At 45.1% G+C, this 14565-nt stretch overlaps 1 protein-coding gene across 1 annotated transcript in view; it reads right to left on the bottom strand.

Annotated features, from left to right (window-relative positions):
- The window catches only part of LOC144479736 (nuclear receptor ROR-beta-like), a 91805-nt gene extending 88758 nt beyond the window's left edge, over window positions 1-3047 (bottom strand). Inside the window, exon 1 of the mRNA XM_078198767.1 lies at window positions 2869-3047. Coding sequence (XP_078054893.1) covers window positions 2869-2875 — 7 coding nt within the window. The 5' untranslated portion in view covers window positions 2876-3047. The remainder of the gene's footprint in view (window positions 1-2868) is intronic.
- Window positions 3048-14565: the final 11518 nt, after the last annotated feature.

Below are 14565 nucleotides of genomic sequence, written 5' to 3'. Positions count from 1 at the left end.
GTGGGGATAAGGGGATAAAAATCCTAGTATAAAAATTTCAGCAATCTAGGATTCTGCTCCTGCACCATCTTACCTACGTCTCGAAGCTAGTATAAAATGGAACATGTACATTTTGAACGTGCAGTTCACTTTTGAAAGTGCTTATCATTTGTTACCCTGAGTGAAACATCGAATGGAAAAAATCAAAATGCACTAAATCCAGCATTGAAATAACATGGCTATCTAAGTGGCTTAATGCTTTCACTCCCGGAAATCTAATTAGAGCCTTTCCTTCGCTAACATTTCAATTTTATTCACACCTATTGCACGTCAGATGGAGTCAAAACCAACAGGGCTCCATCTGCCTCCCCAACAGAGGATTATAACAGCCACTCGCTTAAATCGCCAACCAGGCAGCACCCTGTATTTTACACCGTCCCAATATCCTGATGCTACTGCTATAGTCAAGACAATAATTAGAACCGCCTGGCTGATGGGAAAATTCACAAGGTGCCCAGGCAGTGTACCAATACCTACAAAGTCCTCTGCCTCCTTCATTCTTCCTACCCTCCATTTTATAGTGGACGCTTGTGAGCTTAAAGCTCGTAGCTACAGTACAAATAGCACAATACATTAAGTGAGGAATTTCCCCAAAATTCTTATTTCTCCCCCAAAAAAAAAGTGTCCACATAAATTACATTGAACATTTACCATCATTAAGGAAAGAAAACACAGGGCAGGTCAGTCTGTACCTAGAATAGGAGACCAAGATTCCTAGAATAGGAACCAAGGTAATGTCCCAGGATCCAGTAAAGCTTTCTTTTTTATATATATATTCTGATTGTTATTTCTAAAAGTCAAACTCTGGTTTTGTTTTAAAATTAATTTCTTACACTGTAACAAGGAGATATCAAGCCTGGTTAAATCTCTACCTTTTTTGAGAAGTACAATACATATAAAACATAAATAAATGATATTTGTGAACGACCTTCCCTGGGTATGAACAAAAAATGAAGTTCGACTGTACACTCGAATCCGACGTATGGTGATTGAATTTACTGGACTCCCCTCAAACCAGTAGTTTACTTATTAAAGTTCAGCGCTAATCAATATTATTTTGAATATCCAGCCGGGGGAATGGAGGGTGGAATCTCCTTGAACTTTGATTTCTTACAAAAAAAGTCGACATTTGCTCCACTCTGTATTAAAAGCTGCAGTACACACATTACTTGCAGTGTGCAAGTGCATGTTTTTCTTTGTCTGTGCCCTGATTGTGTACTGAACAATGATGTACACAAGGACTGAGAGGCACAGAAGCACTTAGCGACCCCCAGCCCCTCATCCCCCACCCTCGCTCGGACTGATCCCCTCTGACAGATCTAGGTCACTGGGACGCTCTGGCAGTCTGGCAGCTGATCAGCACACCGCATGCCTCGATGCAGTGCACACGCTGAAATAATCATTTTAAATAAACCCGATCAAAAAGTACACCATTGCACAAAGTGCGCAGAGATCAGAGCAACATCGGATTTACACACACACAATAAGAGAGCTGCGCGGGATGAGCACACACCTACAGGCACATAAACAAAAGTTCCAGATCAAAAGCAGATCGGTAAATAGCAATGTGCTTGCAGAGGAGGCAAAGTTGTAACCAGCAGGTTTTACATACAATGTTACACACCAAGTTTGTAGCCCACGCCGTTCAAATAGGAGCAACGCTGGAAATCAGCGCTCAACAAACTGGGGTGCAGGATGCAAGGCAATGCAATATTAAATCAGCAAGAACCACTTTAATGCGAAGAGTAACAGAAGGATTATACACACATTAACAAATGGAATATGTAGACTGGATCAGGACCCTATACACATGGAAATAAATATATAGACTGGATCAGGACCCTATACACATGGAAATAAATATATAGACTGGATCAGGACCCTATACACATGGAAATAAATATATAGACTGGATCCGGATTATATACACATGCAAATGGAATGTATAGACTGGATCAGGACCCTATACACATGGAAATAAATATATAGACTGGATCAGGGTTATATACACATACAAATGGAATGTATAGACTGGATCAGGATTATATACACATGGAAATGGAATATATAGACTGGATCCGGATGATATACACATACAAATGGAATATATAGACTGGATCAGGGTTATATACACATACAAATGGAATGTATAGACTGGATTCAGATTATATACACATGGAAATGGAATATATAGACTGGATCAGGATTATATACACATGGAAATAAATATATAGACTGGATCAGGATTATATACAGATGGAAATACATATATAGGCTGGATCAGGATTATATACACATACAAATGGAATATATAGACTGGATCAGGATTATATACACATACAAATGGAATATATAGACTGGATCAGGGTTATATACACATACAAATGGAATGTATAGACTGGATCCGGATTATATACACATGGAAATGGAATATATAGACTGGATTCGGATTATATACACATGGGGAAGAAATGAGACTGGATCAGGACTGACTGAAATACAAACGGGTTAGAAAAGGGGCAATTTAGCTAAGAGATCAAAGGCTGACAGCACACAGCTCATTCCAGAACCCAGACTGAGAGTGAGAACATTTCAACAAATTCAGCCTCACTCAGAGCGGAGGAGCCGTGGACTAAAGGTCGGGACTTCAAACTTAATCCTCATTATTTATCACCGAGATTACAGGATTCCACCCAAAGGTTTGAAACATTCTCTGCACTTTGGGAAGAGCAATAATAAACCACAAACTCGCCTCCAACACACAGAATGGAAAAAGTTTCTATTGATTTAAACCGCCCTCATTTCCTCGCCCCGCAGTCACTGACTTACCCCTCATCCTGGAGTTTATTTACAGGCTGGTCTCTTGTATCGAGAGCAATAATCACTCGGAGCTGAGCCAGTGTCGCGGCGCGGCTGGAGTTGCCGGGGCTGTGCTGAGTGAGGCTGGGCTCTGAGCGGGGCTGGGTACCGCGGGGCTGCCACTCTGTCTCTCGCTCCCGCTCCTCTCCAAATCCAAACACAAATTCTCGCCACTTTTCAGCGGCGGCGGGGGGAAAGTGCAGCCTCCGCCTGATTGGTTGCTCCCTCTGCACTGGCCCCGCCTTCTCCGCCAGCAGCCCCGCCCACTCCTCTCCCATTGACCAATCACCGCCCAATTAAGGCACTCCCTCCACACTGTCCCCCCCCTCTCTCAGTACCTCCCTTCCTCCTTCCCTCTCTCCACTCCCTCCCTCCCCTCTCTGCACTCCCTCTCCTCACTCTCTCCACTCCCTCTCCTCCCTCCCTCCCTCAGCACCTCCCTTCCTCCTTCCCTCCTTCCCTCTCTCCACTCCCTCCCTCCCCTCTCTGCACTCCCTCTCCTCACTCTCTCCCTCAGCACCACCTTTCCTCCTTCCCTCTCTCCACTCCCTTTCCTCACTCGCTCCCTCCACACCCTTTCCTCTCCACACCTCTCCCTCCCTCTGCACCCTCTCCTTCCTCTGCACCCTCTCCCTCCCTCTACATTCTCACTCTCTCTACACTCTCTCCCTCAACACCCTCACCGTCCCTCCCTCCGTACCCTCGCTCTCTCCACTCCTCCCCTCCCTTCCTCTCGCTCCCTCCCTCTACACCCTCTCCACCCTCCCGTCCTCCCTCCACATTCAGGCCGGTGGCCACTGTATCTTCACCTTCACTTTTCTCCCTTCCTCCCATTTCTTCACCTTCCCAAATCCCTCCCTTCTTTCCTCCTGCCGGCCCATCATACGAGTGGAGGTCCTCACCAGTGAGGATTACATATAATCCCAGCAGCGGGGGCCTGTCGTGATGGCCTCGCTGGTGGGACTGGAGGTCCCCTGGGTGATTGAGACAGGGACGGGCATGGGGCGGGGGGGGGGGGGGGGGGTTTATAGGGGCAGTCATCGATTAGCCAGGCAGGCCAGCAATCAGGGGAGGGCAATGTCTGAGGGGGGTGGGGGGTGACAGATCTCTCAGTGTTCTGTGCACATTTGTACAACAGAAGACCGAGAGATCAAAAGACATGCGCAATAGCGCCCCTTGCAGTCAGCAGCCGGCTTCCTGGCGAGAATAGACTCTGTCCACTCCCCCTCCTGGTGTGAATCACACTTTGTCTCTTTTATTGCACTAAGTGGCATAAGATACTGTTTAAGAGTTTGCCCAAAAAATGGGTGTAATTCTCTCCCGTTTTTACGCTCATTCAGCACTTAGGTAAGACCACCCCTTGTGACTATGATTCTAAATTTTCTCTGAATTGCTTCCAATATATTTACACCTTTCCTTAAGCACGGAGACCAACACTGTACACAATACACTAGATGTGGTCTCACCAATGCCCTGTACAACTGAGGCATAATCAATTCTTGTTACAACAAACAGTGAAGTGCTATTTATTTTCTTATTACTTGCTATACTTGTGATGCATGCATCAGAACACCTACATCCCTCTGCAACTCAGAGCTCTGTAATTACTCACCATTTAAATAGTATCTTTTTTATTCTTCCTGCCAGAATGGACAATTTCACATTGCCCATGTGATGCTCTATTTGCCAGATTTTTGCACACTCATTTAACCTATCTTTCCTTTTCTGAGCTCAAGTCCTCATCACCATTTATTTTCCTTTGCTCTCACTCCTCCCTTGCTCGTCCTCCCCCTCTCTTGCCCTCACTCCCCTTCCCACACCCTTGCTCCCCTCCCTTGCCCTTGCTCCCCTTCACTTGCCTCTCTCAACCCCCCCTTTCCCTCACTCCCTCTCCCTTTCCCTCACTCCCTCTCCCTTACCCTCACTCTCCCTCCCTCACCCTGACTCCAACTCCCCTGCCCTCGCTGCCCACCCCCTCTCTCTCTACCCCTGCCTTGCCCTCAATCCCCCTCCCCCTGCTCCTCTCTTGCCCTGTGTCCTTTCCTGTGTCCTCCCTCCCCCTCATCCACTCTCCCTGCTTGCTCTTCCCCCCCCCATTCCTGCCCTCCTTCCCCCCCCCCCGCAACCTTGCATCCCAAACCTTCACTCCCCATCTGCCCCCCACCCCACTCTGCACTCTTGCTTCCTTCTTCCTCTTATGATTCATTCCCCCCACTCACCTCCCCCTCCTGTCCTTGCTCTCCCTCTTGCTCTCTCTCCCTTCCTGCCCTCTCTCACCTTCTCTTACCTTCCCTCCCTCTTTTGCCCTTGCTCCCCCTCCTGTCCTTCCTCCCGCTCTTGCCCTCCTGCTCCTGCCCTCACTACCCTTCTTTCCCTCCCCCTCTTGTCCTCGCTCTCTCCTTTTGTCCTCCTCCCCTCTCTCTCTGTCTTCAGTATTAACGCTGTTGTGTGTTCAATTATTTCTAGACAAGAAGTTTAGGGAAAATACACTCGGAAAAAAATATTTTATATAAAAAAAAACTTGTTACCATAGTAGCAACTTTTTTGATGCAAGCTGGGATCTAAAATGTTACGTGTGAAATACATGTAATTTCCTTTTCACAAGGACCTAAGGTAAGTGACGGTTGCACTTATTTTTGTATTGTAGAAGACTTAATACAATATTTACCTCAAAGGCAGTAATCAAAGCGAGTTTTATTGTTTAGAGTCATTGCAAGTTGTGTGATTTCCATTCTGAAAGGCGATTTGGGAGAAGCTTTTTTAAATCACGTGAATATTTATATCGAGGCTTTACTTTCAATAACATTGCGACCAAAACTGGAACTGGAGGTGAAGAGAGCACACTCTTCTAATTGGCCCAACAGGAATTCACCTTTTGAGATTTAACAAAAGTTAAAGTTTATTTATTAGTGTCACAAGTCAGCTTACATTAACACTGCAATGAAGCTACTGTGAAAATCCCCTAGTTGCCACACTTTGGCGCCTGTTCGGGTACACTGAGGGAGAATTTAGCATGGCCACTGCACCTAACCAGCACGCCTTTCGGACTGTGGGAGGAAACCGGAGCACCCAGAGGGAAACCCACGCAGACACGGGGAGAACGTGCAGACTCCGCACAGACAGTGACCCAAAACGGGAATCGAACCCGGGTCCCTGGCGCTGTGAAGCAGCAGTGCTGATCACTGTGCCACAATGCCGCCCACAAGTAATACATTGGAGAAAATAAAACAAAACTGCACAATCACTTAGCCATCTGGCACAGTATAAAGTGAGCGCAAACCAGGTGTCACAACATCTTTTCCTCCAGTCATTTCTTTGTGTAATGCACATTCATATTTCGCCAGTGATAGTTAAACAGCAAGTCTGAAGCTGAAGCCGAGGTCTTTGACAATCATACTGTTAAAGATGAACCAGTGCCTAAATTTTTTTGGCAGCACTGAGAGCATATGCCCATTGTTTCCCAATACAGAGATCAAAGGTAAGCGAATTACTAGTGCACAGCAGTGATTACAATGTACTCCCATAGAGAGTTTTAGATAATGCTATCGACTACAAGGTTTGATTTATAACCATCAGGCAAACACAGGTGATATACATTCACTTTTGGGTAGCACAGCTTTTTATCTGTGCAGCAATGTGAATTTGCTGAGATAGAGCTTATTTAAACAGTAGATTCTGATTCCCATCCCAGTGAATGCTGATTGTCAGTGAATGAGGAGCCACTAACTGCAGGACAACATGCAAAGCACACAATAATGATTTTTGATCACTGCTCTTGATCATGTAGCAATCAGCAATGATCACCAGAAATTATGATCAGTATAGCATTCATATTTGGTATTTACTTCTGCCCTGAGGGTTAAAGTATTATAAATGTAGAAATAAGCATTTGCTGTTGAAAAAAGGGACATGCGAGAAAAGCTTTTCATCTTGTAATCATCAGGACAGCTAACAGTAAAGGGTGTATGAGAATGAGGAATGCAGCATGGAACAATTAACCGACCAGCTTTATTCAAATTCAGACAAAAAATCACGCCCCTTCAACTGTTCACAACAGGAAGGTACTGACTGTACCCAACCAGCCTGTGCTTGCAAAACCCAAAATATGGGCGAAACCTTCCTGCCCCGCCTGCCATGGGAATCATAGTAGGCGGGACACAGACCATGCAAAGATCCATTGACCTCACCGGGATTTTACGGTCTTGGGGCAAGCACGGCTGGAAAATCCCACCCCTGGTGTCCAACGCTAGATGTGATAACGTGATTGGACAGCACTTGCTAACCAATCCTGATTGAGCTAAGAATTACACTGAAAGCCAATTTAAGCGTATCAGTTGGGCTTGCGGTATGGCTCACTTATGCATGCTAGAAGCCAGATGGCCTTTGCGTCCTTTTCAACTGAACAAAAGTTTGGGGAACAGACATTCCCAGGTTCATTCCCTACAGCAAAGCCCTGACCAATCAAATTGGAGCTGCTCGGTTTGAATTTGAGCAAAGCTGGGCAGTTAACTGTTCTGTGCTGAGTGCTCTCTGCCAATGCCTCCACCAATCAGACTCCACTTGGCAACCAATCAGTAGGTCTTCTCATGAACTGTAAATTGTTGTTCCCCTTTACTGTTGGTAATTTCTTGTGACTGTCCTGATGAGTGCATGATAAAAAACTTTGATAGCATGTCTCTTTCTTCAGCAATTGTCAAGTTCTGTTCTACCGAATGACTATAAACAAAAGTTTACATTTGGAAGCATTCAAAAGTTAATGCCATGTCTACCAGGGCAGTGTCACATTTATATGGTGCCTTATGACATTATTGAAGTATCTTGGCAGGCTTCTTCGCTAATCACTTCTGAGATGCAATGACTATGTTGAAGGAAAAAGAAAGCTTCAACACAGATGACAGTTAAACTTCTCCTGAGTGTCAGTTGTTTCCAAAACCTATCGTAAATGAGGAATATAATTCTGCCTTACCTCACGTCTTGTGTGCAATGAGTTTGGAAATGTTTTACACAGTTCAAGATTAGTGTAGTGAAGGTGAAATTAATGGTGAACAGCCTTCTCAAACAAACAGACACCTGTTAAATATCCCCAGAATTAAGCATAGCAAACACACCTAACCAGGAATCTAAGTTGACGCTCTATCTGAGATAGCACTATTCTCGCACTAGGTCGGTGCAGACTCGATGGGCCGAATGGCCTCTTTCTGCACTGTAGGGTTCTATGATTCTATGATTATCTGGAGAATGAATTTCTCCAGCGGTTTGAGTGCTGGGAACACATTTGGAAATTTACCAAGTGGTCAGTAACCTTCGAGCACCTTCCACCCATTAACCTCCATGTGCCAATTTCCAATGTGTATTCCCATTAGATGACTCTGTTTACCAGAAATGAAAATTTGATAGCCATTTTAAAATTATATCCCATGAAGGCTGACCTCTCATCTCATTGAAATTGGATTTGAATCCAGCTCAAATTCCTGGGATATGAACCTTCTCACTTTGTAAGTTTGGATGGACAGGAGGGATCCTAAGAAGATTTAGGTAGCATATTTATAACTCCCATTGGGTTCAAGCCCACACTGCAAAATTGCAAATGATTCAGTAATATGAAACCAAATTTTTTAATGCATTCATAGGACATGGGTGTCGCTGGCTAGGCCAGCATTTATGGTCCATCCTTTGTTGCCCTTGAGAAGGTGGTGGTGAGCTGCCTCCTTTAACCGCTGCAGTCTCTGAAGTGTAGGTACATCCACTGTGCTGTCAGGGTGGCTTGGTGTCATTTACACCTGCCGCTAGGATGATTGGTGTGAGGAGTAGAAAGATGTTGGGTGAAATCTTCAGGCTCTTCACACTGGCAGGATCTTCTGGTCCTGACAACGACGCAGGCCTGCCGTGGGTTTCCCAGTGGCGTTGGGTGGACTCAATGGGAAATCCAATTGATGGCAGTGGGACTAGAAGATCCCAGTGTCAGCCAAAGGCACGCCGCCTCCCGCCACAGAGAAGCACGCGCAGGGAGGCCAGAGAATCTCCCTGGCTGGCTCTCAGTTAAGCAACAGCTTTATTTTAAGAAATCTTGTTTGTAAATCCCTCCATGGCCTTGCTCTTCCCTAACTCAGCAATCTCTTCCATTCCTACAGCGCTTTGAGATCCGTGCTCTTCCAGTTCAGGCCTCTTGAGCATCCCTGATTTTGATCACTTCATCATTTCCAGTCTTCTCTTCAGCTGCCAAGGCTTTAAGTTTTGGAGTTCTCTTCCGAAACATTGCACCTCTACCTCTCATTCCTCCTTTAAGACGCTCCTTAAGACCTACAACAATGGCTGTGCTTTTGCCCTAAAATCACTTTATGTGAGTGGCTTGGTGTCAAATTCTGTTTGATAATGGTCTTGTGAAGTACCTTGGGATGTGTCATTGAAGGTGCTATATAAATAGAGGTTGTGTTATTTGTATCACATTACTCGGATCATATTCCATTGAGACGTGAGTAGGGGCACATGATTAGCATGATGATGAAGGGAATTAACCCTACCTAATCTCTAACCAGCACTGGACTTGAGTGGGAGTGTTTAATGCTGACACTGGTTTTTTTGCCCCAGCAGTGAAATTACTTGACTTGCAAAAATGTCATTAGATTAAAGCTTGGATTTACCAATAGCCTAGTGGTTGTACTCTGCCAAGAGTCCAACCACTAGAACCAGAGGGCACAACCTCAGGCTAAAAGGACGTTCCTTTAAAACAGAGATGAGGAGGAATTTCTTCAGCCCGAGAGTAGTGAATCTGTGGAGCTCTTTGCCGCAGAAGGTTATGGAGGCCAGGTCATTGAGTGTCTTTAAGACAGAGATAGATAGGTTCTTGATTAATAAGGGGATCCGGGGTTATGGGGAAAAGGCAGGAGAATGGGGATGAGAAAAATATCAGCCATGATTGAATGGCGGAGCGGACTCAATGGGCCGAGTGGCCTAATTCTGCTCCTATGTCTTATGGTGTTATGGTCTCAAGAGAATAAAGAGGTACATCTATATCCAAGCCACTGTTACATTTTTGCTCCTTACATCAACTTGCCGAAAGTTGTTTCGAAGTTCATTGGCACAATTAACCCGGATACTTTTGGTATCAAAGACTCTCCAAGGTGGGCAAGATGGGGGTCTTGGCTGAACGACTGATTTCGCCTGCATTTCGTGCAAGACACCATCTTGGCAAAGGGGTTGTGCTCAAAGCAGTCATCCAGAGGATTGTTAAAGGGACGATTGACACTTAAATTGCCTGTTAGCACTCATTAAAGAGGCTGAATGGCATTTGTGGCGGATAGTGCTTGACCTCATGTGCTCTCCTAACAGCGATTAGCGGATTGAGAATAACCAAATCATTGCTGAGAATTCTTAGTGCTATGAAAGGTTTATCACCTTTTACAGTTCACTTGCTGCTGGAAAACTTCGTTAGAGAGAAGATTTCTTTCTATGAAAAAACTGAAGAGGATTCCTGAAATACATCAGTTTCTGGGACACTCTGACAAGTCTTTTATTCTGGGAACTCACCTGAGACAAGAGCAGTGTCGTGCTTCTTCCCCGTATTGGAATTGGTGTAAGATTCACCTGGAAAAAGGAATGCCTGATCATGGACATTTTTCTCAGGATCCACTTAGCCTCCAGGAGGAATGGAAGAAGGACACAAGGCCAGGCAAAGCAGCAACAGCTGCTGCGGAAGAGAAGGACAGGTGGGTGAGATGGACTCCTTCCACTGCCCGCCTTCCCCCACCCCGACCCTGCAGGTTGGAATGTCTTTCCTCCTCTGAACCTCCTTCACTGGGACCATTTCGGAGAGCCTGTGCGCCCTCTCACTCAGTCTCTGGGCCATGCCAAAACATATTGATCAGGTCAGGACACTACACTTTCAATGAGGTACAGTAAGAAGTCTCACAACACCAGATATCTCTACCTCATGGTCACCCCAGACCAACGCTGGCATCTCCACATCTTCAGTGAAGGTGGTTGAATGGAAGCCACATATATTGCCTCATGAAAAATATGTCTTATCAGTGCTAGTGTGTTGATTTTGATTGTTTTACCACCTCTAGGCAAGGTCAAGTTATGGTAATCATTATTTAGAATGAAAATTGTGTGCTAAAACAAAACTTGGAACCATTTGTGACTTAATGGCGCAGCAGGCATTCAGCACATGGAATCCCGACTGTGCAGAAAAAGTAAAGTTTATTTATTAGTCACAAGTAGGCTTATATTCACACTGCAACGAAGTTACTGTGCAAATCTCCTAGAAGGAGGCCATTTGGCCCATCAAGTCTGCGCCGACCACAATCCCACCCAGGCCCTATTCCCATAACCCCATGTATTTACCCTGCTAATCCCCCTGACACTAGGGTCAGTTTAACATGGCCAATCCACCTAACCCTCACATCTTTGCAAATTTTCACCCTTTTACCAAAATAACCCCTAATCTATTGTGAAATCATAAAACGGGGGCGCTGATGGAGAAATGTGAAACTAGATGGCCATTTTAGTGCATGAATTGTGACGTTACACTGAAGTCTGATTTCATCCAAATTTCAACCATCTTGTGATCACAGCCGATGACATCTTCCTATATTGGAGTTGATTTGGATGCTTCCAGATGCCCACTCGCATAAATTAGCTGCCGCACCATGTCAGAAAAATTCCAAAGCTGTATAGGGAGCTCGAGAATGCTGGACACTATGCTTCAGACTCTCTCTCAGAGACAGGCACCATTAGACAGACCTAACGTTAATCTCTGCTTCGAGATGAGAAAACTATGTCCGCTCCCCACAAGTTCCCCCGACAGCAGGGCAAACACACCGACTCTCCATTTGAGGACTGTAGCTGCAATTTTACACAGACATGGGTTGCTCATCACTTAAGACTTTTCCACATTGAGATGACTACCTGACAATAAACGTCAATCTGCCTGGCGGCTGGAAGGTGGCAGGCAAATCCTGTGTCTGGAACGAGTCCCGCAACGCAGTGAACTCATCTCCACCCTGCTGGAAGGCCAGGCCGCTCCCTGGACTGAGGATTGAGTCACCAGCACCAACTCAGATTGACATTTGACTCATCGTGTGTCTGTACCAGCTCCCCAAATGACTTAGTATACCGCATTATAGGAAGGATGTGGATGCATTGGAAAGGGTGCAGAGGAGATTTACTAGGATGTTGCCTGGTATGGTGGGAAGGTCTTCTGAGGAAAGGCTGAGGGACTTAAGGTTGTTTTCGTTAGAGAGAAGAAGGTTAAGAGGTGACTTAATAGAGGCATACAAGATGATCAGAGGATTAGATAGGGTGGATAGTGGGAGCCTTTTTCCTCGGATGGTGATGGCTAGCATGAGGGGACATAGCTTTAAATTGAGGGATGATAGATATAGGACAGATGTCAGAGGTAGGTTCTTCACTCAGAGAATGGTAAGGGCATGGAATGCCCTGCCTGCAGCAGTAGTGGACTCACCAACATTAAGGGCATTTAAATGGTCATTGGATAAGCATATGGATGATATTGGAATAGTGTAGGTTAGATGGGCTTTAGATTGGTTTCACTGGTCGGCGCAACATCGAGGGCCAAAGGGCCTGTACTGCGCTGTAATGTTCTATGTTCTATGTTAGTGCCACTCTCCTGCCTTTTGCCCGTACCCCTGCACATTGCTTGTATTCAAATAATCTCTAATGTCCTCTTAGATGCCTCAATGGGACTTGCCTCCATCGCACTTCCAGGCAGTGCATTCCCAGACCCGAACCACTCGCCGTGTGAAAAAGACTTTTTTTTTCTCACATCACATTCGCTTCTTTCGCAAATCACTTAAAATCTGTGCTCTCTCGTTCTTGATCCTTTTACGAGCGGGAACAATTTCTCCCTATCTACTCTGTCCAGCCCACTCATGACTTCAAACACCTCTATCAAACCTTGACAACAGTAGATAATGAACCTGCCTGACCCGTGTGTCCTTGGGTAAAGGTGTGTTTTGGTGCTGGGTGCACCTAGAATAGGGAATAGACAGAAAACGGAAAATGAAAGGTTTCAAAGTAAAAATACCAGACATGAAGGGACCAGAGAAGGGACAGACTAGCTGAAAACTGAACTGTCCTGGCTTAAAACTGGACAAAAGTCCACTGTATTATTCTAAACCAGTCTAGTATTGAAGGAAAGAGAAAAATTATATCCTTATATACTTATGATTGTGTGGTCAAATTCCCCTCCAATTCGATTTTGTTGACGACACTACCATAGTGGGATAGATCTCAAACAATGACGAGACAGGGTACAGGAATGAGATAAAGAAACTGGTGAACTGGTGCAGCAACAATAATCTCTCCTTCAATGTCAACAAAATGAAGGAGATTGTCATCGACTTCAGGAAGCATAAAGGAGAACATGCCCCTGTCTACATCAACGGGGATGAAGTAGAAAGGGTCGAGGGCTTCAAGTTTTTAAGTGTCCAGATCACCAACAGCCTATCCTGGTCCCCCCATGTAGTTAAGAAAGCCCATCAATGCCTCTACTTTCTTAGAAGACTAAGGAAATTTGGCATGTCAGCTACGACTCTCGCCAACATTTACAGCTGCACTACAGAAAGTATTCTTGTTGTATCACAGCTTGGTATGGCTCCTGCTCTGCCCAAGACCGCAAGGAACTACAAAAGGTCGTGAATGTAGCCCAATCCATCACGCAAACCAGCCTCCCATCCATTGACTCTGTCTACACTTCCCGCTGCCTCGGCAAAGCAGCCAGCATAATTAAGGACCCCACGCACATTCTCTCTTCCACCTTTTCCTTCAGGAAAAAGATACAAAAGTCTGAGGTTACATACCAACCGACTCAAGAACAGCTTCTTCTCTGCTGCTGTCAGACTTTTGAATGGACCTATCTTGCATTATGGTAGGGCATTAGGGTGGCACAGTGGTTAGCATTGCTGCCTCACAGTGCCAGGGACCCGGGTTCGCTTCCCAGCTTGGGTCACTGTCTGTGCGGAGTCTGCATGTTCTCCCCGTGTCTGCATGGGTTTTCTCCGGGTGTTCCAGTTTCCTCCCACAGTCCAAAAGACTGTGGCCATGGCATTGGCCATGCTAAATTCTCCCTCAGAGTACCGAACAGGCGCCGGAGTGTGGCGACTAGGGATTTTCACAGTAACTTCATTGCGGTGTTAATGTAAGCCTACTTGTGACACTAACTACTAAATAAAATAAAATAAAAAATTAAGTTGACCTTTCTCTACACCCTAGCTATGACTATAACACTGCATTCTGCACTCTCTTGTTTCCTTCTCTATGAATGGTATGCTTTGTCTGTATAGCGCGCAAGAAACAATACTGTATACTAATACATGTGACAATAATAAATCAAATCAAATCAATGTCAGTGAAGAGACAGAGACTGATTTCTCTCAGATCTAAGACATAACGTGATGTTTCCTACAGCACAAATGTATCTACACTTCCAAAGTAGTTCACTGGCTTTCTGAAATCACTCCAATTAACATTTTGAATTGCATCAACACTGCTCAAGTAAATTGTCATGTAATACCCTCCTACTCAGCATGCAAATGTGGATAAATATTTTGGGTGACACAAAATAAATTGAAACATAGCGCTTGATACTAAAACTCTTTTGGCACAATTATACATCTTAGAAATACAAATCATGTGAGCGAGACAGGA

The sequence above is a fragment of the Mustelus asterias genome, chromosome 26 (assembly GCF_964213995.1).
Source record: "Mustelus asterias chromosome 26, sMusAst1.hap1.1, whole genome shotgun sequence".
In the NCBI taxonomy this organism is placed as follows: domain Eukaryota; kingdom Metazoa; phylum Chordata; class Chondrichthyes; order Carcharhiniformes; family Triakidae; genus Mustelus; species Mustelus asterias.
Note: the sequence above shows the minus strand (reverse complement) of the source record. Positions and strands in the feature narration are given on the sequence as shown.